The 20,220-nt window shown below is 32.4% G+C and overlaps 7 protein-coding genes across 15 annotated transcripts; 3 read left to right on the plus strand and 4 right to left on the minus strand.

Moving 5' to 3' along the window:
- The first annotated feature begins 187 nt into the window (after window positions 1-187).
- Window positions 188-2,671, plus strand: LOC113797463 (potassium voltage-gated channel subfamily KQT member 3-like). Of its 2 annotated transcripts, XM_027347840.2 has the most exons (3): window positions 188-1,522; window positions 1,583-2,206; window positions 2,284-2,497. In XM_027347840.2, the coding sequence occupies exons 1-3, from the start codon at window positions 335-337 to the stop codon at window positions 2,353-2,355; spliced, it is 1,884 nt and encodes a 627-aa protein (XP_027203641.1). In that variant the 5' UTR covers window positions 188-334; the 3' UTR covers window positions 2,356-2,497. The 2 variants fall into 2 exon arrangements, with proteins under 2 accessions (XP_027203641.1, XP_027203640.1); XM_027347839.2 differs by having other exon boundaries at window positions 189-1,522; window positions 1,583-2,671.
- On the minus strand, window positions 2,586-7,714 carry LOC113797461 (uncharacterized). Of its 7 annotated transcripts, XR_012847224.1 has the most exons (6): window positions 4,518-7,698; window positions 4,318-4,465; window positions 3,846-4,252; window positions 3,649-3,737; window positions 3,489-3,556; window positions 3,265-3,426 (listed from the first exon to the last, which is right to left on the minus strand). XR_012847224.1 is itself a non-coding variant. In XM_027347837.2 (5 exons), the coding sequence occupies exons 2-5, from the start codon at window positions 7,522-7,524 to the stop codon at window positions 2,791-2,793; spliced, it is 4,005 nt and encodes a 1,334-aa protein (XP_027203638.2). In that variant the 5' UTR covers window positions 7,525-7,579; window positions 7,647-7,714; the 3' UTR covers window positions 2,586-2,790. The 7 variants fall into 7 exon arrangements, 4 of the variants coding, with proteins under 4 accessions (XP_027203638.2, XP_075680771.1, XP_075680770.1 ...); XM_027347837.2 differs by lacking the exons at window positions 3,265-3,426; window positions 3,489-3,556; window positions 3,649-3,737 and adding an exon at window positions 2,586-3,233 and having other exon boundaries at window positions 4,518-7,579; window positions 7,647-7,714; XR_012847225.1 differs by having other exon boundaries at window positions 3,264-3,556; window positions 3,649-3,753.
- A 433-nt stretch (window positions 7,715-8,147) lies between these two features.
- Window positions 8,148-8,786, plus strand: LOC113797467 (uncharacterized). Of its 2 annotated transcripts, none has more exons than XM_027347844.2 (2): window positions 8,148-8,268; window positions 8,360-8,786. In XM_027347844.2, exons 1-2 carry the CDS (start codon window positions 8,176-8,178, stop codon window positions 8,681-8,683), a joined length of 417 nt encoding a protein of 138 aa, XP_027203645.2. In that variant the 5' UTR covers window positions 8,148-8,175; the 3' UTR covers window positions 8,684-8,786. The 2 variants fall into 2 exon arrangements, with proteins under 2 accessions (XP_027203645.2, XP_027203644.2); XM_027347843.2 differs by having other exon boundaries at window positions 8,172-8,298.
- LOC113797465 (uncharacterized) lies at window positions 8,164-9,672 on the minus strand. The gene is made up of 4 exons (XM_027347842.2): window positions 9,615-9,672; window positions 9,456-9,559; window positions 9,343-9,389; window positions 8,164-9,279 (listed from the first exon to the last, which is right to left on the minus strand). The coding sequence occupies exons 1-4, from the start codon at window positions 9,639-9,641 to the stop codon at window positions 8,777-8,779; spliced, it is 681 nt and encodes a 226-aa protein (XP_027203643.2). The 5' UTR covers window positions 9,642-9,672; the 3' UTR covers window positions 8,164-8,776.
- A 1,036-nt stretch (window positions 9,673-10,708) lies between these two features.
- Window positions 10,709-11,810, minus strand: LOC113797464 (uncharacterized). The gene is made up of 2 exons (XM_027347841.2): window positions 11,154-11,810; window positions 10,709-11,091 (listed from the first exon to the last, which is right to left on the minus strand). Exons 1-2 carry the CDS (start codon window positions 11,671-11,673, stop codon window positions 10,763-10,765), a joined length of 849 nt encoding a protein of 282 aa, XP_027203642.2. The 5' UTR covers window positions 11,674-11,810; the 3' UTR covers window positions 10,709-10,762.
- A 769-nt stretch (window positions 11,811-12,579) lies between these two features.
- Window positions 12,580-16,762, minus strand: LOC113797462 (recQ-like DNA helicase Blm). Its single transcript, XM_027347838.2, has 3 exons — window positions 16,639-16,762; window positions 13,506-16,572; window positions 12,580-13,402 (listed from the first exon to the last, which is right to left on the minus strand). The coding sequence occupies exons 2-3, from the start codon at window positions 16,054-16,056 to the stop codon at window positions 12,693-12,695; spliced, it is 3,261 nt and encodes a 1,086-aa protein (XP_027203639.2). The 5' UTR covers window positions 16,057-16,572; window positions 16,639-16,762; the 3' UTR covers window positions 12,580-12,692.
- Window positions 16,763-17,327: 565 nt separating this feature from the next.
- LOC113797339 (uncharacterized) lies at window positions 17,328-18,912 on the plus strand. Its single transcript, XM_027347696.2, has 2 exons — window positions 17,328-18,063; window positions 18,362-18,912. Exons 1-2 carry the CDS (start codon window positions 17,394-17,396, stop codon window positions 18,799-18,801), a joined length of 1,110 nt encoding a protein of 369 aa, XP_027203497.2. The 5' UTR covers window positions 17,328-17,393; the 3' UTR covers window positions 18,802-18,912.
- Window positions 18,913-20,220: the final 1,308 nt, after the last annotated feature.

Here is a 20,220-nt window from a genome sequence, read left to right on the forward strand (position 1 = left end):
AAAAGTAGAAATAAATGTGTTCAACAATAGATTTACTTACAAAAATGCTATCAAATTATCAAAATATCAAACATATGAATATCGGATCAATGTATGTCAATTTTTTTTTCGAATAGAACTAAACAAGCAACAAGTCCTTGAAAATGGTATCCAGTTTTGTTCAATTTTTATTCATTGATTGATCATTAAATCAGACACGAACAAAAGATTGTCATTTCGGTTAATTTACAATCATTAAGATTCAGCACTGATCGATTAATATTTTCTACTGTCATCGAGAAAAGATTGTAAAAAACGCTTCATCGTTGGAATCTAGAAAAAAAAACTTCAAATAATGTCGAAATCTGTTGAGCGTGAGTTGAAATCTATTGATTCAAGAATGTTATATCAACCTAAGCAAAACATCACATCAGAGCCGGTTTTATTGAACGCTGTACGGACTACAGAATTGATCGATTCACCACTTACAACTAATCAATCTCCGGATCAGACTAACGCTCCTCCAGGTAATTCTGAATCGCCAAATGTCGAAGCCAACGCAGAAGATTCAGCAACCGAACCGAAACAAGAAAACACTGCCCATAAAGTTGATACTCCTGATACAAAATGTGTCGATGGAGAGGAATCCTTTCCACGTACAGCTCAATTGTCAATACCACCATCATTGCTTTCAAATCAACAATCAGGTACTACGGAAGATAACGGGCAATCTGTGGTGGTAAATATCAGTCCACGAGGAAGCACAGTACAAGAAAAGAAACATTTATCTCAGATATTGCACGATGTGCAAATGATGCGTAAATTACGCCGTCGAAAGGATTCATTTGCAACCGAAGGTTCGTTTGATGATCAAATGGAACGAACAAAAGATATATCACAACGATTTGATAAGATGGAACGATCAAAACGACTTTTGTTCAAATATCAGGTGTATGAATTTTTTAAAAAACCATCAACATTATGGGCCACCATCTACCATGTACTTGCATTCATTTTGGTTATGTCATGCTTAATCGTTTCGATATTTCCACAAGTCGATTCACCATATCTTGATGAAATGGGAGGCAAGTGGAAAGTGTTGGATCACCTGGAAAAAATTGTGGTCATTTGGTTTTCTATTGAATATATGCTTCGACTGTGGTCTTCTGAATGTAGGCCTAAATATTGTGGCTTGCGTGGAAAATGGAATTTTGTCAAATCGCCGGCACATCTTTTAGATTTGACTGTAATCATCCTGTCTGCATGGGTTATGGTTTATCCACATGAAGGTCACGAAGTATTTGCGTTTCGTGCTTTTCGAGGATTTCATCGTTTCTTTCAGGTGGTACAGATTATGATTACTGAACGTCAATTACGGCCATGGAAAATATTTTTATCTGTTCTTTATGATCAACGTGAACAATTGATGATCATTTTTTACATGGAAATCATCATTTTTTCATTGTTAGCCTATTTGGGTTTTTTGGTTGAACATCAAAGTAATGATATGTTAGATTCAATGGCTGAAGCTGTCTGGTGGAGTGTAAGTAATTGATTTTAGGTTCCAGGTTAAGTATATGAATAATATCTGCCTACGATTTAGATTGTAACGATGACTACCGTCGGATATGGTGATAAAGTTCCGATATCATGGCGCGGAAAAACTATCTCGGCGATATTCATTCTTTTCGGATTTTGTATGTTTGCTTTACCGGCTGGCATAATCGGTGCGGGTTTGGCATTGAAATTGGAACAAGTTGAACAAAGCCGACAACGTCGACGTAAAGTAGATGCTGCTGCTCGTGTTATACAGCGTGCATGGAATTGTCATCACGATATTGATTCGTATCAGAAATTGACTTCCTTCTTCACTCAACAAACGGGTGATCATTATAAATCTCGTGTTCTTGAAAACATAAGTCATGCATTCATTTCGTTGGTTCGATTTCAGGTGGCAAAAAGTCAATTCAAACAGCTGGCTCGTACACCCAATCTACGTAATGTGATCGAATCTTATAAATATGGTCAAATGGATATTTTCGCTCGACTTAAGCATTTGGATGATAATTTGGACAAAATAATGAACCGTGTGGCGAAAGCAGAAACTGAACGATTCGAAGCGATCAAACGTTTAACCAATCATTTACAGCTGCCGGACGGAGCAACACCATCAGCATCGAGCGATACATTCATACAAACTAATGATGGATCCTATTTGATCAATACGGTTAGCGGATGTTTCAATCAAAATTTACAATTCGATTCAACAAAATCACAATACACGGATTTGATTTTCTTGCCCAGAAAAAACCCACAACGACAGGACAAGAGAATGGAGATGGACAGCGGATCGATACGAACCCGATCGTTGGTTAATCCAGCTTCATCAACGGATCGTGATTCAACCATACCATTTATGGATGGATGGACAGAATCAGCAGAACCGACATCCAAAACAACAATAAACGATGATGGTCATCAAAAATCCCCACTTCGAAGACGTCGATTATCATCATCAGAATCATCATCATCAAAACAAGACAACCGAAGACATTCAAAATAACCAACATATTACCAAACTTTAATAGAAAAATAATTAAGCAATATAAAAAAGAAAATTCATTGTTTTATTTCCAAAAGATTTATCAAGAAACTCTGAAAAATATTTTAAATAAAATTAAACAAATGATGAGGTCGATGTGAGTGAACTAATTCAAAACCCTTTTCATTTTGTACATAGAACGCGAAGTAAAGAAATATAAATTAAAAAAGATATAATGAAACGCCTAGCTTAATATGGTATTGAAACAATTACAATTTTTCCGATATGAAAGGATGCATTAAAGCCTGTGATGGAGTCAAACGACGTGTAGGATCAAGGACACAAATCTTGTCCAACAGATCTTTTAGTTGGCCAACTTTGCGGAACAATGGTTCGCTTAATTGTTGACCAGCCATTAATTCGGATTGAAGATCACGGCTAGCTTGTATATTCGTTATGGTAACTATTTTCACCTTTTCAGTAACTCGATCAATATCTTGATAGAGAAAATTGTAATCAGAATCAAAATGTTGATCACGGAACGATGCTTTTCGAATCATACGATGCGAAAATTTTCCTCGTAAATCCATAAAATACTTCAGCATTTGGTTATTACTTTTGCCAGAAAACATAATTTTACCAGTGTATAATTCAAATAAAGTACATCCGACCGACCACATATCGATAGCATGATCATATTGTAAGCCAAGAACTAAAAAAAGGAATAGAACAAAAAATCATTCAGTTAATAAGTGATGTTTTAGAAGTAAAATTAAATTATTATCTTTAAAAATGAAAACAGGCTGGAAAATCGATCGATCAAATTTGAGGCATGTGAAAAAACGATATAAAAGTTAGGTTATTTTGAATCGTTGTCTGAATTAGAGATTCCGATGAGATTTATTCTACGGGCAATAGAAATGAAAAACAAATTTAAATAATTAATTTCAATCGGCTATTACACTACATCAAATGATGATGACATTTCCTATAAGATATGATTTCGAACACTCCAATCGCAATTCCAATATTAATCTGCATATGGGAAAAGAATCAATCTCAAATGGAATAAAAATAAATCTAATGGATCAAATTTTAAAATTGTAAATTCAAACCCGAACTTTTACCGTTTTTCAGTGTAAACAAAATATGTATGTGCAAATTGCATGGATCGATGTTAGAGTTCCACCGTTTTCAAATTTGAAAAGATGATGGCCTATATATAAGATTGGCTTCGAATAATCGAAAGGATTTTCCAACCATCACGACAAAAGTTGGAAAATCTTTTCGATGATAACCGAAATTTAAAAAGGAAGATACTTACTGATTTCTGGTGCTCGATAAAATCTGCTAACCAAATATGGTGCTATTTCACTGTCTCGGAGATATGATGCTGAACCGAAATCACAAAGTTTTAGAACAGTTTTTTTATTATTGACCAAGATATTGTCTGGTTTTATATCGGCATGCAAGATAGATGTCTTCTTCAATAACCGCAAAGCTAAAAATAATTGGTGAGCATAAGACCGTACGGCATCGATATGAAGACCAACATCTTTGCCATATTTTTTCAGTACTTCTCGTAAATTCATGGCTAATGGTTCAAACACAAGACATAAATGCTGTCGGTGATAAAATGATGAATATAACCTAAGACAATGATATTTATCATCTGGATCAGCTGCATTCAAACATTTCAACATTTCCAATTCCTTCAAACCAGTTTTATGCCTAAGAGAAATAAATCGAAAAATTAGCCGAAAGAAATTTAAAATGGAAAGATATGAAATACTCACATTACTTCGTTGTTTCGAATAATTTTAATAGCAACATCCTGTTGATCTTTGTTTTTATCACGTGCACGAACAACGTTAGAAAAGACACCTTGCCCAGTGAACCCATAAACGGAATAACGATTTTCCAACATTTCACCAATTCTTATACCTATGATCAAAACATTATAGAAGGTTTGGCAAGAAGAAATTTAATGACTTACGATAATATCCTTCTGAATCATCCCAATTGTCAATCAAATGTGATTGGCTGTTTTGATGATTTCGAGAATGTTGATTTGCTGATGTATTGTCATCTATGTGTCCGAATTGATGTAATCGTGCAACAGGATCTTCAAATTCATCTTTTTCATCGGCAAACATGTCAAATTGCTTACGCTTTGCTTTTGGTGGTAATTCTTTTTTATCTTCATTCTGATGTTGTGTATTATTTTTTAATATAGATTCGAATGTAGTTGGGCCTTGAATCTTCACGTCAGATTTACAAGTCATGGACGTGGAATCATCACCGCCAACGACTGTGTTCGAAAAATTGGTCCGTTCATTTGATGTTTCATCTAAAGAACTTGTTTTGGTCGATTGTAATTTTTTTAAGAGTTCTTGTCGCTGCCTTCTACGACGTTCAATTTCTTTCTCTTCATTGTCTTCATCGTCTAAATCTTTGATATCGATATCATCAGCTCCGTCCTCTGATGATGACGAACTTCGATCTTTGGCTCGATCGAATCTTGATATCGAAGAACGTTTTCGACCATTGCTATTTTGAGGAAAATGATCGCGATTAGATCGAGATGATGTCGGCAAATGGGGATCGCGATTAGATTTGGAACCGTAATAGTCTGATGATCGATTTCGATCAATTGAACGATGCCGATATGAATCCCTTAAATTGTTGCGACTAGACTCTTCTTTTTCTCGATAATCTCTGGTTGATCGATATTTGTAATCCTCGACGTTACCATCCCTATCATCTCGATAATGATCATCCCGATAATAATCGCGGTGAGTTTCACCATGACCTTCTCTTGTAGAACGATGGTGAAAAGAGTCGATATCATCACGATGATGACGTTGATCATCACGATAACGATCACGGTATGATGATGAACGTTCTTCATAATAATCTCGTCTATTACGATTATGTTGATGCTCGGTACGAACATAACGAGGATCTTCATAACGATATCTATTGTCATTTTTGTCATCATAATCATACCGATAATCAGGATCCCTTCGTCGATGGTCGCGTTCATAACGATCATGTGAAATTTTGGGACCATCTTTTTCGTCATACGATTCTTTTGAACGACTACGATGATGATGTTTGCGTCGTGAATGCGAAGATGATTTTTTCTTATGCTTCTTATGTTTTTTATGTTTGGATTTGCGGTGTCCATCATTTTCATCACTGTCTCCATCGGATTTATTTTCCTTAGGATTGTTATCAATGGATTTTTCATCTTTATCAGTATGGCTATCTTTGTTATTACTTATATTAGATATAGGATTCGAACTTTCAATAAGTAAAGAATCCTCACCAACATATTTTTTATCTTTAGAATGAGATTTTATCTTGAGATCAATATTTATCATTTCGGCATCATCACCTTCTTCGAATTTTTCGGAATTTAATTTAGCCATCAAAATTGCTCTTTGACGCATCAGCTGTTCAAGTTCTTCCAATTCACGTTTTGCTTGTTCTCGAATCGATGTCACTTTATCAACAAGGCTTTCGCCAGCAAAAGTTTTCACTTCCAATTCAGTAAGCTTTTCTTTTTCTTTTTCCTGAACTTCTTTTTCTTTGTCTTTAACACTGTTTACTGGTTTAATATCCTTTGATTTTGGTACTGTCGCAGTTTTTTGATTCAATTTTTCACGTTCTTTTTGAGCAGCCAAAGCGACTGCTCGTTCTTCATCGTCTACAATCTTTTTCCATTTTTCAGCCATTGCTCGACGAAGAGCCGCGGCATCTTTTTGTGCCAATTTTTTCGACAAAGATTCATAATCAATACCATCAAATTCTTCTTCCTCTTCTTTTTCGTCTCTCAAATTCAAAGTGAAGAATTGAGATTCGGGATCTTGATTTTGTTTTTTGGCTTTTAATTTCTGATTTTTTCCGTTTGTCGATTTTGATAACTTCAATTTAGGTTCATTTTGTTTTGGACCGATGGCAAGGACCGGCTTCTCTACATCAGTATCATTAATATCAACTTTATCAACTTCGGCATCGACTATTTTATAAGCTGAAAATTTTTTCGCAATCACTTTATTTTCTCCAGTTAATTCAAGTGATCTTTGACTTATTAATTTTTTCACATCAGCTTCGGAAATTTTTTCTGAATAAATCCATCGAGGATCATTTTCTATTTTTAATGGTACAGGATTTGCATCGTCAATGGCATAAACCCATTTACGTTGGTCCGGGCGGCTTATTTCTTTCAAAGCATTGCGAAGATCGGCAATTTTATTATGATATTCTTTATCACCACTCAATAACTTTGTTTCATATTCTTTTTTTGAAACAATTGCTGATGTTGATTGTTTCGAATCTGTTGGCAATCTGGACTTAGAATCAATGTCTTTATATCGATCATTTTGATCCATACTTTTAGAACGATAATTTCGATCATTTGATTTGGATCTGCTACGGTCTTTTTTTCTTCGATGATGATAAGAATAATTTTGATCATCGTCATAACGATCATATTTATCGACCGAAGCTGAACGATGTCTAATGTTATGATCGACTGATGGTGTTCGATTAGAGCGATCGTGATGAAAACGACTATTATACTTTTCAGATATTCCATGATGTTGATGATTATTATAAGTATCAGTATTGTTTGATAAGCTAGTTGTCCGTCTACGTTTTGGTTCTAAATCTTCTTCATCAGATCGGTAATGATCATTTTCAATCGAAGGACGCCGGCGTCGCTGTTGGCGTCTGATATCGATATCATCATCAAGAGAATCATCATCGTGATCATTGAGAATGGCATCCAATTCACGATCATCTGAATCTACTTCATCGTCATCATCAGGTTCAGAATACCGGCTATGTCCATCATAATTATGTCGGGAAAATGAATTTCGATTCGATGATGATACAGGCTTGCTGACAACGACCTGACTAGCCAATTTGATTGGCTTTCGTTTTATTTGAGACAATGATTCTTCATCAGCTTCGATAACTTCGGTCGTTTTATCCATTGTATTTGATAACAAACGTTTTATTGTTAAAGAATTTCATGAACATTAAAGAATTCTATTCAATTGCAATCATAGATAGTTTGAACAAATTATTGATGATTCGAAATTAAATGAACAATCACCTTAATTAGTTTTCGATTCTATTCCTGAACTGTATCAAAATAATCGAGTCGGCCTGCTTTTGGCAACAAAAAAAAACTACAATCATCAGCATTAGTCCCAATTATCATTCTGACCACACATAAACGTGTTATTTTTGGAACATTTTATTTGTTACATTCTATTGTGACTGTAACTTATGAAAATCGAAATTCGTGTTATTACACTGCCATCTATTTTCTAGAATAATTTTTAAAAATAATTTTGAGCATTTTATTCAAATTCAAAAATGAAGAAATTACCAAATAATATCATCGAATATATTTTTTAAAATCAATTTTTATGAAAAAAAAGATCAAAGAAAAGATTTCATTAATTTTCAAGTTTACTTTAATGCTGGTCATTTTAATTTATTTCAGCAATTTGATTGCAATCATTAGCTGGTTGAAATGAAATGTTTGTTCCAAGGTGAATAAAATTGGTGCCAAAAATGTGAAAAACTTTAGCATATAAAAACATTGACTGAACAACTGAAATTGATATTTGATTCAAATGACCAAAACTACCTCGAACCAGAAAAAAATGCATATATCAATAGTGACATTAATCTTGACCATTTTTCTCACCATTCAACAATTTCATTCAGTACATTTGTCTATTTTATTACCGTTGCTGGTGATTTTTTTATTCAAAACCAAATTTTCACTTTTAATGATTTTAAATTTTTTACTTTTAGAAACCATTGCTTTACGGTAGATCATGTGCACCTTATCCTCATAGAGGAATCATTGGAGGTGGTGGTGGTGGTTTTGCTGGTGGCCTGGCCGCTGGATATCGACAAAATCAATTTAATACGAACAATTACAGAAGACGAAAATTATTCCATCATGAAATTGATTTGGACCAACATCATGGATCAGCGATGAATAAATTCGGTGCTGGCGGATTTGGTGGTGTTGGCGTTGGAGGTTTAGGAGGAGGCGTTCATGATGGATATGACCGTGGTGGTGAATTTGGTGGATCGATGTATGATCAAGATTACAATGATTATTATGATTAAAGAAGATTTGTATGAGAAATTTTTATTGTGAATCATTGATATGAAATATAATTATACAATTCATTAAAGTTAATATAAATTAAAATAAAATAATTATGATGAATTATCGACAATATTCGAATAATGTTGTGATTGAGATGTTGGTGATGATAATGATGATAATGATTGTTTATTTGCTGATGTAGATAGTGTTTTCAAACTTCTGTTCATAATTAATGATGCCAATGATGATGGTGGTGTTGTAACCAAATCATTTGAAGATAAAAGATTTAATTCTCGAGCATTACGAGCAGTTTTATGAAAATCATTACCAATACCATTCATCATAGGGTCGTATCCGCTATCAAATCCTTGTTTTTTATTGATCCAATTATAACCACCAACACCTGGACCAATTCCAGCCGCATATCCAGCACCATAACCAACGCCCATTCCAACACCATATCCGAGGCCACCATGACCCATACCAAGATTCATTGCCGGAAATCCAAATCCATATCCCATACCCATTCCATATCCAAGACCATAACCATTGCCAAATGGATAACCAATTCCATAACCACCATACCATGGTTTCCCATAATAACTTGCATGATCTTTTCGGATTTAATCCATATTTAAAAAAACAAATTCATAAATCACAGATATTAAAAACATACCGAAACCAAAGCCAAGTGCATTGGCCAATCCATAACCATAAAACGGACTGTTCAATCAATGTAATGATGAATAAAAATTACCCATATAAGAAAACAAAACATTAATAATTTACCTGACTATAGGATTGTAACCAAAACCAACATATGGACTTATTGAAGAACCATGAGCCATTATTGTTTTCATAGTGGCGACCAGTATAGTTGCAATAATCAAAATCTAAATTACAAAATGGTGATTAATTTTTAGTCCATCTTTTCCAGATCATTCTTACGGATTTCAAATCAATCAACGATGCCATTATTTTAAATTGTTAAAAATCAAATACAAAACTTCTTTGGTTTGGAAACAAACAATTGTTGAGCTGAAGAATCTTTTATTGAAATCGTTTCAAACTAAAACAAAGTTTTATTAGAAAAATAATAAACAAAACAAACAATCACCAGTATCGTTCAAGTCGTAATCACATTGAATTAAACGCGGTTTGCTGCATTTTTTATACACAATCATTTCAATCATTTAATGAAGATGAAAGAGAATCTTGTCGAATCATCGCTTTTTGATGCCCAACGGTAAACAATAAACCAGATGCATATTATTAAGTTCAAATCGGAATCTATAGGTATTGTCATAGATTTTGTTCATTAGTTTCCATTACTTGACATAGTCTGTTTTTCTAATCATTTTATTTGTTTGCTTTATAAGAAAATAACTTTAACATTATGGTAAGAAGTTCATCGTATATATTCTTTTGATTGAACGATTGATTTATAAGATTGTATCGATTGTTGATAAATATAGGTCAACGAACCGGATATTAATATACATCCATACATCTATCTATATAACCCGATCATCTAATCAGGTGAATTGTAACTATAGTATATATGACTTGTAATGACTTTTATGTCTCGTTACAAATAATGTGTTGATGATGATCTTGACTAAATTTTTACGGTCAATCAAACATTCATACTATGATAATGATCAAATGAAAAACAACAAACAAAAAAAATTTGTCATTCCCATCTCTATGAACGTCATAAATTTATATTGAGGATTCGTAGGAATGAACAATCAATAGAATTTACCAAAGAAAAATGATTAAAATGGGAGGAAATTCAAATGATTGAATGAATGAATTACAGCTAGCAAATAGACACCGATCGAAATGGACGTCGACCAGACGACACATATTTGATGTATTCATTGTATTCATTCAAGTGTGCCAAATATCATGACCATTTGATTGAAAAAAAACTAGTGCAAATGACCTAGAAATCGTGTACAAATTAACAGATTTTAAAATTCTATGTGACAAATCTTAACAAAAATTAAAAAGAATTTTTATTCTGAATTATATGACGAGGTATTACACATCGTATCATATGGGGATTTTTAAATTTTGTTCAAATGAAACTTTTAAGAACTTTGATTCGAATCGACAACATCATCGAGATTTTCGGATGCTTGTGAGGATAAATGCGATGATGATTTGTAGCCATGGTGTGATGGATGATAAACATATCCACTGGATGGATAGGTTACTGCAGTAGATGGTGAGGAATCTGCATAAGATGGTCTAGATGTGGAATCAACATTAGTTTGTATAACTAATGGATAACAGCACAGATTTGATGATAAACATGGTGATCCATTACTACCGCTTGCCCAATATCCATTACAAGGACTGTTGCTCGCTGATCCATATCCACTGTATTGATTTCCAGGAAAACTGCTACCTAAAGATCCTGATAAACGTAATAAACATCCAAATTTTATGATGAAATTTTTTTGCTTAAAAGTTACATACCAAATTTAGTGAATTTTCTTGTCCACCATGAACGAAGCAACGATCCAGTTCTAGGAAATAATGATGCTGTTGTTGGCAAACTAGTCACTCCTGAACTAGGCGGAGATAAAGGATGGTTAAAAGGTTCAACTGGAACATAGCCACCAGTACCACCAGTATTGCCTGTACTACCACTCGATGGATATAGAACACCAGAATTTGGATAATTTTGATAACTATACCAATTATAATTATAACCAGAAGGATTAGATCCAATTGGTGATTGTCCAACATAACCTGCAGATAATGATGGAGATCCGCCAGTCAAGCCAACACTAGATCCCGTTCCACTTAAAATAGATGCTGGAACTGGATATGGGAATGGATAATAATAAGGTTGTATTCTTGGCGAAAATAGCCAACATTGAGCCAAATTTTGTGATGAAACAAAGATTATAACAAAAATTATGATAATAGCATTTGTATTGCAAATCAATGTGATCTTCGGTCTTGTTGTAGATGATGATGATGATGAAGACATGATGATTGTCTAAAAACTATCGATCAAATTGAAAAAAAACATCAACATAAAGATTTATCAATGTAAAAATCAAGGTAGTTATGTATGCATCGACGTTCGAATGTTGAATGTTTCAAATATGTTTCTGATTCTATGAAATAGTTACACAACGGAACAGGAATAATGAATCAAAATGATTGAAAGAGAAAGTTGTCAACTTTATTCATTTAAACATACATGATTGTATTACAACGAAAAGAATGTAACAACAGAAAAAAATTGATTTTTTGTCCAGCTTTTTTTTACATCAATTTCATTATATTTTGGTCGCGCCTGAACAAACAAATTCAAAAAAAAAACGAAAAAAAACGAATGAAAAATTATGTCCAATCAAATATTCAACCGATTGAATATAGGAAAAAAATTGAAGAGAAAAAAACCCAAACATAGGAATAGATGTTTCAAATGATTCTTTTTTTCTGGAACTAACTAACTGAATAAATGCCCTGACCTCAATCAGCATTTTGAAAAAAAATTATTTCTGGATTTTTTTTAAAGGTGTTAAATTTTCAATAATTTTTCATTGATTTATTTCAACAGAAACAAATGTTTACCAAACATGGATACTAAATCAACGAATTTCAAGTAGGAATAAGGAAATCCTTGGTTACAAATGTTTTTATTTTTCCAGGTATTTATTACAATGTATAACAAAAAACTATATATTTATAGGGGAAACCCGGACCTATGGTTGTATACAATTATTCGATTATTATTATTTGCAAGTATAGAAAAAAAATTGAAATCAAATTAAAATTAAAATTATTGTTTAAATTGACATTGACCTTAATCGATTTGTTAACAATACCAAACGGCATGTGATAGGCGAAAGAACAAAAAAAAAATCCGATCAGACACAAAACCAAAAACAATAATAATGAAAATTATTTATTTCTATAAATTTGAAAAATCAAAGAGAAAAAATTTTTTACACATCATTCAAAAAATCTACAATGATAATAATTTGCCACAAAAAATTTTTAATCTGGAATTGTAATATAACCATCAATATCCGGTGGCGTTGAATAATTTCGTGTTGTTTTATTCGTATTTTTTGTTTTTGTTGAATTTCCAAAATATTTAGACATTGTTGTTTGTTGATTTTTTCTAGGTTTTCGAGCTGGTTTTGATTTTCCAGCGGGATTTTGTTTCATTTTGTTTGTAATACCACCACGACGCCGACCATTATTTGAAGTTGTTCTAGTGGTTGATTGTATGCATTCATCATCAATAGGATAATCATCAGGAACAATAAAATCATTTATAGAATTATCCACATCGATACGAGAAGAAGGATTCGATGCGATACAGTCCAGATCGCCAAAATCATCATCATTTAAATTATCGAGATCATTTTCAGCACTGAAATCAACTATACAACGTTTAAGAGCATTTGTAGTTTTTTTCGTAGTCGGTGTTTTGGCACTAGTATTCGTACGACGTTTTGTAACATCGAATATAAATTGTTCATTACATTGTAATATATCGGATGCTCGTTCACCAAGTCGGACATAGCTAGAACTAGCGAAAACATTTTTTCTGTTTACAACAGTATCTTCGGCAAGAAATTTTCGTGCAATCAAATTTTGTACCAATCGTTGTACATCGGTTCGAGTTAGATCTTTGAGCAATGCATACATAGCCGAACGTCGATGTTTATCTTGAGCATATCGATCATTGGCTGAACTTCCTGTGCACGTGTAAAGAAACAAAAAAAATTGAATCATTTTTTTTGGTATTAGACAATCATATGATGAAAAATAAACAAACAAAGACGGAAACTAAACACTTACCACATAAAATATTTGTCAATTGCGTAGGTGAAATATTGTCTTTTCGTTGTTGATTATATGGTCCGACTAATAATCGAATTGATTCAAGTATGGTACGAACATTTCGTGTAAAATCTTCTGATTGAAAATTATCTTTTACCAAACAATTATCACAGACAGATTCAATATTTGCCACACAATATCGATCATCATATTGTTGGCCAAAATATTTGAGCAATTGTTTACGACGACATTCGGCCTTATTAAGACAAAACATTTGTACATCATATAGATAAGACATAGCCATTTGTAACATGGATTTTTTATTTGTCGATTTCGTGAGTAATTTTTTCCATCGATTAAAATCTAATGGTGTATAGTAGAGAATACAATGAGCAAGTTGGCCATCACGTCCAGCACGACCAACTTCTTGATAATAACCTTCGATTGATTTAGGTAATGAATGATGGATAACAAAACGACAATCAGATTTATCGATCCCCATTCCGAAAGCAATAGTGGCGACAACGACGTTAAATTTTCCTGAAATCCAATCATTCTGAACCTTCTTACGAGATTCATCAGAAAGACCAGCATGATAAGAAACACATTTGAATTGATGTTGACTGAGTTTTTCAGCCAAATTATCACAATCATTGCGTGATAGGCAATAAATGATTCCGGTTTGATTACGAAAATCTGTATTCAATAATAAGGTTATTTCTTCGAGACATTTCTTAGTTTTTGCGCGCACTTCGAATTTAAGATTACCACGATTAAACGATTGCATAAACCATTTAGCTTCCCGTAAATGCAGTTGTTGTGCTATATCTAATCGCACTTTTTGTGTTGCTGTCGCAGTCAATGCCATAAATGGTACATTCGGAAAAGGCTTTCGAAGTTCCGATAGGCGTTTATAATCTGGACGAAAATCGTGACCCCATTGTGAAACACAATGTGCTTCATCGATGACGAATCGTGCTAATTTGTTTCGTTCGTAAAGATTTTTTAGCATAGACATTAGACGATCTGATGCTGTTAATTTTTCCGGTGTTACATACAATAGCTTGTGTCGTGGTTTCGTCGATCGAAGATCAGAATATATTTCTGACACTGTACCTGTATCAACATCACCAGTCAATGAAGCAGCCGATCCACGTAATCTTTCATTCATTTTGGATATTTGATCCAAAATCAAACTTTTCAACGGTGACACGACAATTGTAATACCATCCGAAACCAAAGCCGGTAACTGGTAACAAAGTGATTTACCACCACCAGTTGGCATCAATATGAAAACATCATGTTTTAATAAGGCAGCGTTGATTGCTTCTAACTGATTAGTTCGAAACTCACGAAGACCAAAAACTTGATGAAAAATTTGCAGCATTTGTTTTGAATGTGGTAAATTTTTAGATTTCAACAATTGTTCAGTTCCATCATTTTGATAAAGTCCAAAAAATCGACCATGACTCGATTCCAAAGGAATTTCGCCATCCATTTCTTCGTGATTGTCAACCGAACGATTTAAATCAATCTGGACAAAGCTTGTTTCGGCACGTAATGCAGCATTCAAAACGGTTCCACCTGATCCCGAGATATTTTGAGTGCTTGGCAGTGATGGGGAAATCGTAACTACGGATTGTGTATTCGAATCTGGTAAATTTTCATAACAATCTTCCCAGTCACTCAGATCGCTTAAAGCTATATCATTTTCGTCGTTTAGAGTTGTTGTTGTAACAAAACCAGGTTCTGGAATTCGATTCGCTCTTCTAATTGGTAATGGCTCTGGTATTGGGATTATTTCACAAGAATCTTGAGTATCAAATGAAATAAACCGGCTATTTTGAGAGTTTGATATATCTATTACTGGTATTGATTGAGTTTTTGGTAATGAAGATACTATATTCGAACTAAATTTGGCAGGAGTACATTTAGTGTCCAATTTTTTGGATGAAGGTGGCCAACAATCATCATCATCATCATTATCATTTGTTATTGGCATAGATTTTGAATAATTATTGAAATTCTCTTTATTGCCTAAACAAACATTGTTTGATTGATTGTAAACGGTAAAGTCTTGATGTTTGATAAATGGTTCTTGTTGTGCTTTTGATGTTTTTGTACCATTCTTCAGAAAATCTCGATGCTTATGCAATAATAGTTTCAACTTTGGAGACATATTTTGAATTGAACTTTCACATTCCATTAATTCCTGACAAATATCAAACATGATTGCAACGAATTCCGGATCAGAACAAAAAATTTTGTGATCATTTATTATTCCATGATGTTCTGAGTTGCTATGAGATGAAGGATTTTGATTTTTTTCTTTTTCCTGCAGTTTTTCAACTATTTGATTGTCATCTTCATCATCGATTACGAATCTTCGCCGCTTTTTATTTCGAATTGCGGTAGATGTCAAAGGCATTCCAGCTTCATTCGAAATCAAAGATAAATTTGAATTGTTTGTCGAAAACAAATCGATTGTTTCGATAGTCTGACCGGGTCGCTTTTTATTTTCATTAAGTTTTATCAATTTGGAATTAATTGGCGTATTCAGTATAGCCATAAAATTATCAGCTAGGTCACTATCCTGGAATGTAGATGAATTATTTTTTTTCGAGGTTTCATTGAATACCAATGATTTTTTGGTTGAATCATTATTGACTTTATTTTGGTATAATAGTTGACGACTTTTGTTTTGGTTCGAATGTTATCTGTTGTAAAAGATCATCATCATCATCAAACTGTTGAATCGCCAACTTTGTTTCAGATTTATAAATTTTAGACGGTTCTGTTGTTATGCTCGCTATTTCAGATGCTTTATTCTTCTGCAGATTTTCATCATCTTTATCACCTTGGTTGTTCAATAAATTATTATTTATACAATCAGAATCATAAACGGCACGGAATACCGCATCGAATTGATAATTGGATTCGATTAAATTTTTTTTCAAATTATCACAACATTCCAGAAGATTATTGAGAACTTTTCCTGCCATTTATCATAAACAATGAATGTGACTTGTGTTGTGGATACACTTGCATCATCGAAATCAGCACCTCATTCAATCAGTATTATAATCTAATGAAAAAACAAAATTCAAATTCATTTAATGATAATAAAATGGATTCATTTCAAGAAAATTACTTGATTAAATTTTAAATGATTATGATGAGAATTGACCGTTATGACAAATGAAGAATGGCGCCAATAACAAATTATAATTTGTTCATCAAATACATGTGTTATTAACTCAACAAGCGAAAGCTCGAAATAAAAATTCGGTTGGCCGAGTTTGTACATTGTTCGATGTACTTTTCATATATAAACTGAATAATTATGAATTTTTTAATTTTTCCTTTTTTTAGATTTGTTTATTTTAATTATTATTGTGTTTATTTATTCATTATTATAATTCGTAAAAATATTATCAACAACATGAATAATCAGTCAGGCAATTCATTTTTTCTATGGACTTTATACGAATAATAATTGTTTAGTATTTTAACAATAAAGAGATAATTTGCATTGAACAATCCAAGTTTTTTTTATTAAAAAAATCATAATGAACAAACAGATTTGAGATGCATTTCACGTTTGAAACTTTTGTTTATTTTTATCATATGGAACTGTAAATTCATGGTTGATGGAAAAATTCCATCATCCAAAAAAAAAGCTAACAAACAACAACCACTTTGAATCAATGATGGTTACATTGTGACATTTTTATTCAATCTGATCTTTATCAAATTATTCGAATTTTTTTTTTTGTTGTTGTTCGAAATTTTTTCATATATAAAACCATGGCCATGGTTGATGTAATTTTTAGGGTAAATATTTGATTGCCAATATTTTATTGTTTTGAATTATTTTGTTCGAGGTCAACAGAAACAACAACAACAATGATGACCAATCCGAGTTGTCAATGTACTAACGCCCGTATTTTAATTGAAGGATATCGTTTACCTATGCCTATCGATTTCAAACAAATGGATGAAATGAAACAGAATCTATGTGTTTGTGAAGTGCCTACCATTATTCGGAAAAAATATCTAGATTTTTGTGAATGTGAATCACGAAAAATAACATTGAAAAAAATGTTACAAACATATTTGAAAAATTTTGATGATAATCAAGACAATGATGACAACGAAGAACTACCATCAAATGTATTGGAAGAAATGAAACAAATTGTCATCGAAATTCGTCATTTTGTACGACAACTACCACGTACATTTGATTATTTTGAATGTTGGTCCGATTACGTTGATTATCGACAAAAGCAACAAACATTGTTGCCACGATCATTGCTTCATATATCATCACAACAACCTATATCTCAACAATCAACATTTAATCGACCAACATTTATGCTAGAATTGAATGAATATTATGTACCAATACCCGAAGATTTTATTGTTTATTTTTCATCCGATATACAGAATCGTATTATTGCCGAACTACCCGAAACAATTCGTTCAATATATTTGAATATGTTATGGGAAAATGGCTATCAAAAAGAATTGATTTCCATTATGTGTTCGAAAAATGAAGAAATTTGTAATCTATGGTGTAAAACATTCTTTTAAATTAAATTGTTATTGAAATTTTAAAATTAAAAAAAAATTGTTTAAAATTGTTATCGCGAATATTTTTCATTAGCAAAATTAGTTTAAAAATTCATTCATTCATTTATTCTGTTCGATTAATCGAACATTATAAAAAAAATTTGTCGAGTTATTAAATTTTACAATTTTTCAATATAAAATGAAATAAATATCGGTTCTGTAAATTAGTCATTGATTAGTAATTTTTGATTGATTGATTGATTGATTTGAAATGTCAAATCCAAATTGTGTTTGTATTGAAGGTCCATCGATGGAAATTGATGGTTATAAATTGCCATTACCAAGTCAATTTAATGAAATGAATTTTGATCAACAGATTGAAGCATTAAAAAATCTACCCGAATCAATACACGAAATTTATATGACAATGTGTCAAAAAGATGCTAAACTTCAAACTGCTGCTAATTTAATTATAGATGAATTACGTTTGGAAAAAGATTTTCGACAATCAGCAATGAAATCTAAAACAAATTCAAATCCAAAAATGATGATCAATATAAATGGCCATAATTTACCATTAGTAAAAGATTTTAATTGCTTATCATGTCGACAACGTAAACGATTGTTACATAATCTACCTGGTAATGTACGTGGAAAATATTTGAATCTAATTTGGCAAGAAGATATTGGTAGTCGTTTATGTGCTGAATCACGACCATTTTATCAGCCATTTTGGGCATAATGTGAATTATTGAATTTTTGTTTTCTTCATTTGTATCCTTATTAACACTTTGCCTATTTATTATCATTTATTTTGTTTGAAAAAATAAAAAATAAATATTTCATAAGATTACCAATGAAAATTGATAAAACAGTTACAATTTTATTTATCTGAAAACAACAATTCGACACAATAGTCAAAATAGCGCAGAAGCAGACAGAGGCAGCACAGGTTCATTGGCTTTTTTCCATTGCGTTTATTGCACCGAATTCGATGATGTCAATGAATCTTGACTGACGATGTTGTATCATGAGCAACCAAACAAAAAAAAATTATATAACCAACTAATAATACATTAGCTACATTGATCCTAAATGATCGAGAGAGTTCATCATACAAACTGTATAGAATACAATCTGTATTCACTTTCGGCAAACGAACAAGCCTAACGAAAATCATCATCGAAGGTGTGAGATCAACAAGATGATTTAAATGTGGATGAAAATATAACAAGACAATTTCTTTCTAAAGACATTAATGTTTCTATAGATAAATTTCCATTCAGTAACCTTGATAACTTCGAAGGGTCGTCTTTTTCTTGTTTTTTTTTCTGTTATTCGAATACGAATCCAGCAAGTTTTCTTCTACACACAAACAAAGTTGAATGATCGTTGACTGAACGACATGCGATCATTCAACTTTGACGAAACGATGAACACCAACGAGTGTATATGTGTACAAGAAGACATGAAGCGAATGAGCGAGAAAAGTCAAGGTTATCGTCCGATGATACTGATGATGGTTGATAGTTGGTTTAGTTAGCCATCACTATATATAAAAAAATTCAATAAAATATTTCCATTGATTGCATAGAAATTTCATCTAGAATATTTTTTTTTGATTTACTAAATTTTCACTAATTAAATTGCTTAAGCAGAAAAGATAAATTCTCAAAAGAATCATCATCAATGATGAAGATTGATCGAAATGATCAGGCCTAGAAAACTTGGCAAGATTCTTTTGATGATTACCACCCACCAAATGTAAATGTATATTCTTCTTTATTTGCTATACATTCATATAATCATGCGCGTATTTTTTTAAATATCTGTTTTTGTTTCATTGTATAAAAATTTTTTTATTATATTTTTTCATGGAATTTCTTCGAAACAAAGAAAATTTTTAACGTCGGCGTCATAAACAAAATTTCGAGAAAGAAAGAGAGTGTGTGTATGAGAGAGAGAGTGGGTTGATAGATCTTGTTCGTGGATCTTCGTGCAAACAGATTATATCCAATTTTGTGTACGCTGAGAATTGGAGATATGATTTTTGTTTTTAAACTGTATCAAGAAGAAGTTTTGATGATGATAATGGGCTAGCTGTTTAGATTTTTATACCGTCACTGACCGAAAAGCAAAGCAAAAGAAAAAAAAATCCAAT

This window comes from Dermatophagoides pteronyssinus, unplaced genomic scaffold (assembly GCF_027571235.1).
Source record: "Dermatophagoides pteronyssinus isolate colony J.1.1.1.1 unplaced genomic scaffold, Derpt_VIB-CSIC_2022.12 sq0002, whole genome shotgun sequence".
In the NCBI taxonomy this organism is placed as follows: domain Eukaryota; kingdom Metazoa; phylum Arthropoda; class Arachnida; order Sarcoptiformes; family Pyroglyphidae; genus Dermatophagoides; species Dermatophagoides pteronyssinus.

Coding starts and splice junctions, on each gene's coding strand:
- LOC113797462 (XM_027347838.2), bottom strand. CDS start 16,056: ATGGCTATACTGAATACGCCAATTAATTCCAAATTGATAAAACTTAAT. Junction 13,403..13,505: donor ATTGACAAATATTTTATGTG/GTAAGTGTTTAG, acceptor ACACGTGCACAG/GAAGTTCAGCCAATGATCGA.
- LOC113797339 (XM_027347696.2), top strand. CDS start 17,394: ATGATGACCAATCCGAGTTGTCAATGTACTAACGCCCGTATTTTAATT. Junction 18,064..18,361: donor AGAAATTTGTAATCTATGGT/GTAAAACATTCT, acceptor TTTGTATTGAAG/GTCCATCGATGGAAATTGAT.
- LOC113797461 (XM_027347837.2), bottom strand. CDS start 7,524: ATGGATAAAACGACCGAAGTTATCGAAGCTGATGAAGAATCATTGTCT. Junction 4,466..4,517: donor TGATTCAGAAGGATATTATC/GTAAGTCATTAA, acceptor TTTTGATCATAG/GTATAAGAATTGGTGAAATG. Junction 4,253..4,317: donor ATTCGAAACAACGAAGTAAT/GTGAGTATTTCA, acceptor TATTTCTCTTAG/GCATAAAACTGGTTTGAAGG.
- LOC113797467 (XM_027347843.2), top strand. CDS start 8,176: ATGACCAAAACTACCTCGAACCAGAAAAAAATGCATATATCAATAGTG. Junction 8,299..8,359: donor CTATTTTATTACCGTTGCTG/GTGATTTTTTTA, acceptor TTTTACTTTTAG/AAACCATTGCTTTACGGTAG.
- LOC113797463 (XM_027347839.2), top strand. CDS start 335: ATGTCGAAATCTGTTGAGCGTGAGTTGAAATCTATTGATTCAAGAATG. Junction 1,523..1,582: donor CTGAAGCTGTCTGGTGGAGT/GTAAGTAATTGA, acceptor CCTACGATTTAG/ATTGTAACGATGACTACCGT.
- LOC113797464 (XM_027347841.2), bottom strand. CDS start 11,673: ATGTCTTCATCATCATCATCATCTACAACAAGACCGAAGATCACATTG. Junction 11,092..11,153: donor AAGAAAATTCACTAAATTTG/GTATGTAACTTT, acceptor TACGTTTATCAG/GATCTTTAGGTAGCAGTTTT.
- LOC113797465 (XM_027347842.2), bottom strand. CDS start 9,641: ATGGCATCGTTGATTGATTTGAAATCC. Junction 9,390..9,455: donor GGTTACAATCCTATAGTCAG/GTAAATTATTAA, acceptor TTGATTGAACAG/TCCGTTTTATGGTTATGGAT. Junction 9,280..9,342: donor TGCACTTGGCTTTGGTTTCG/GTATGTTTTTAA, acceptor AAATCCGAAAAG/ATCATGCAAGTTATTATGGG.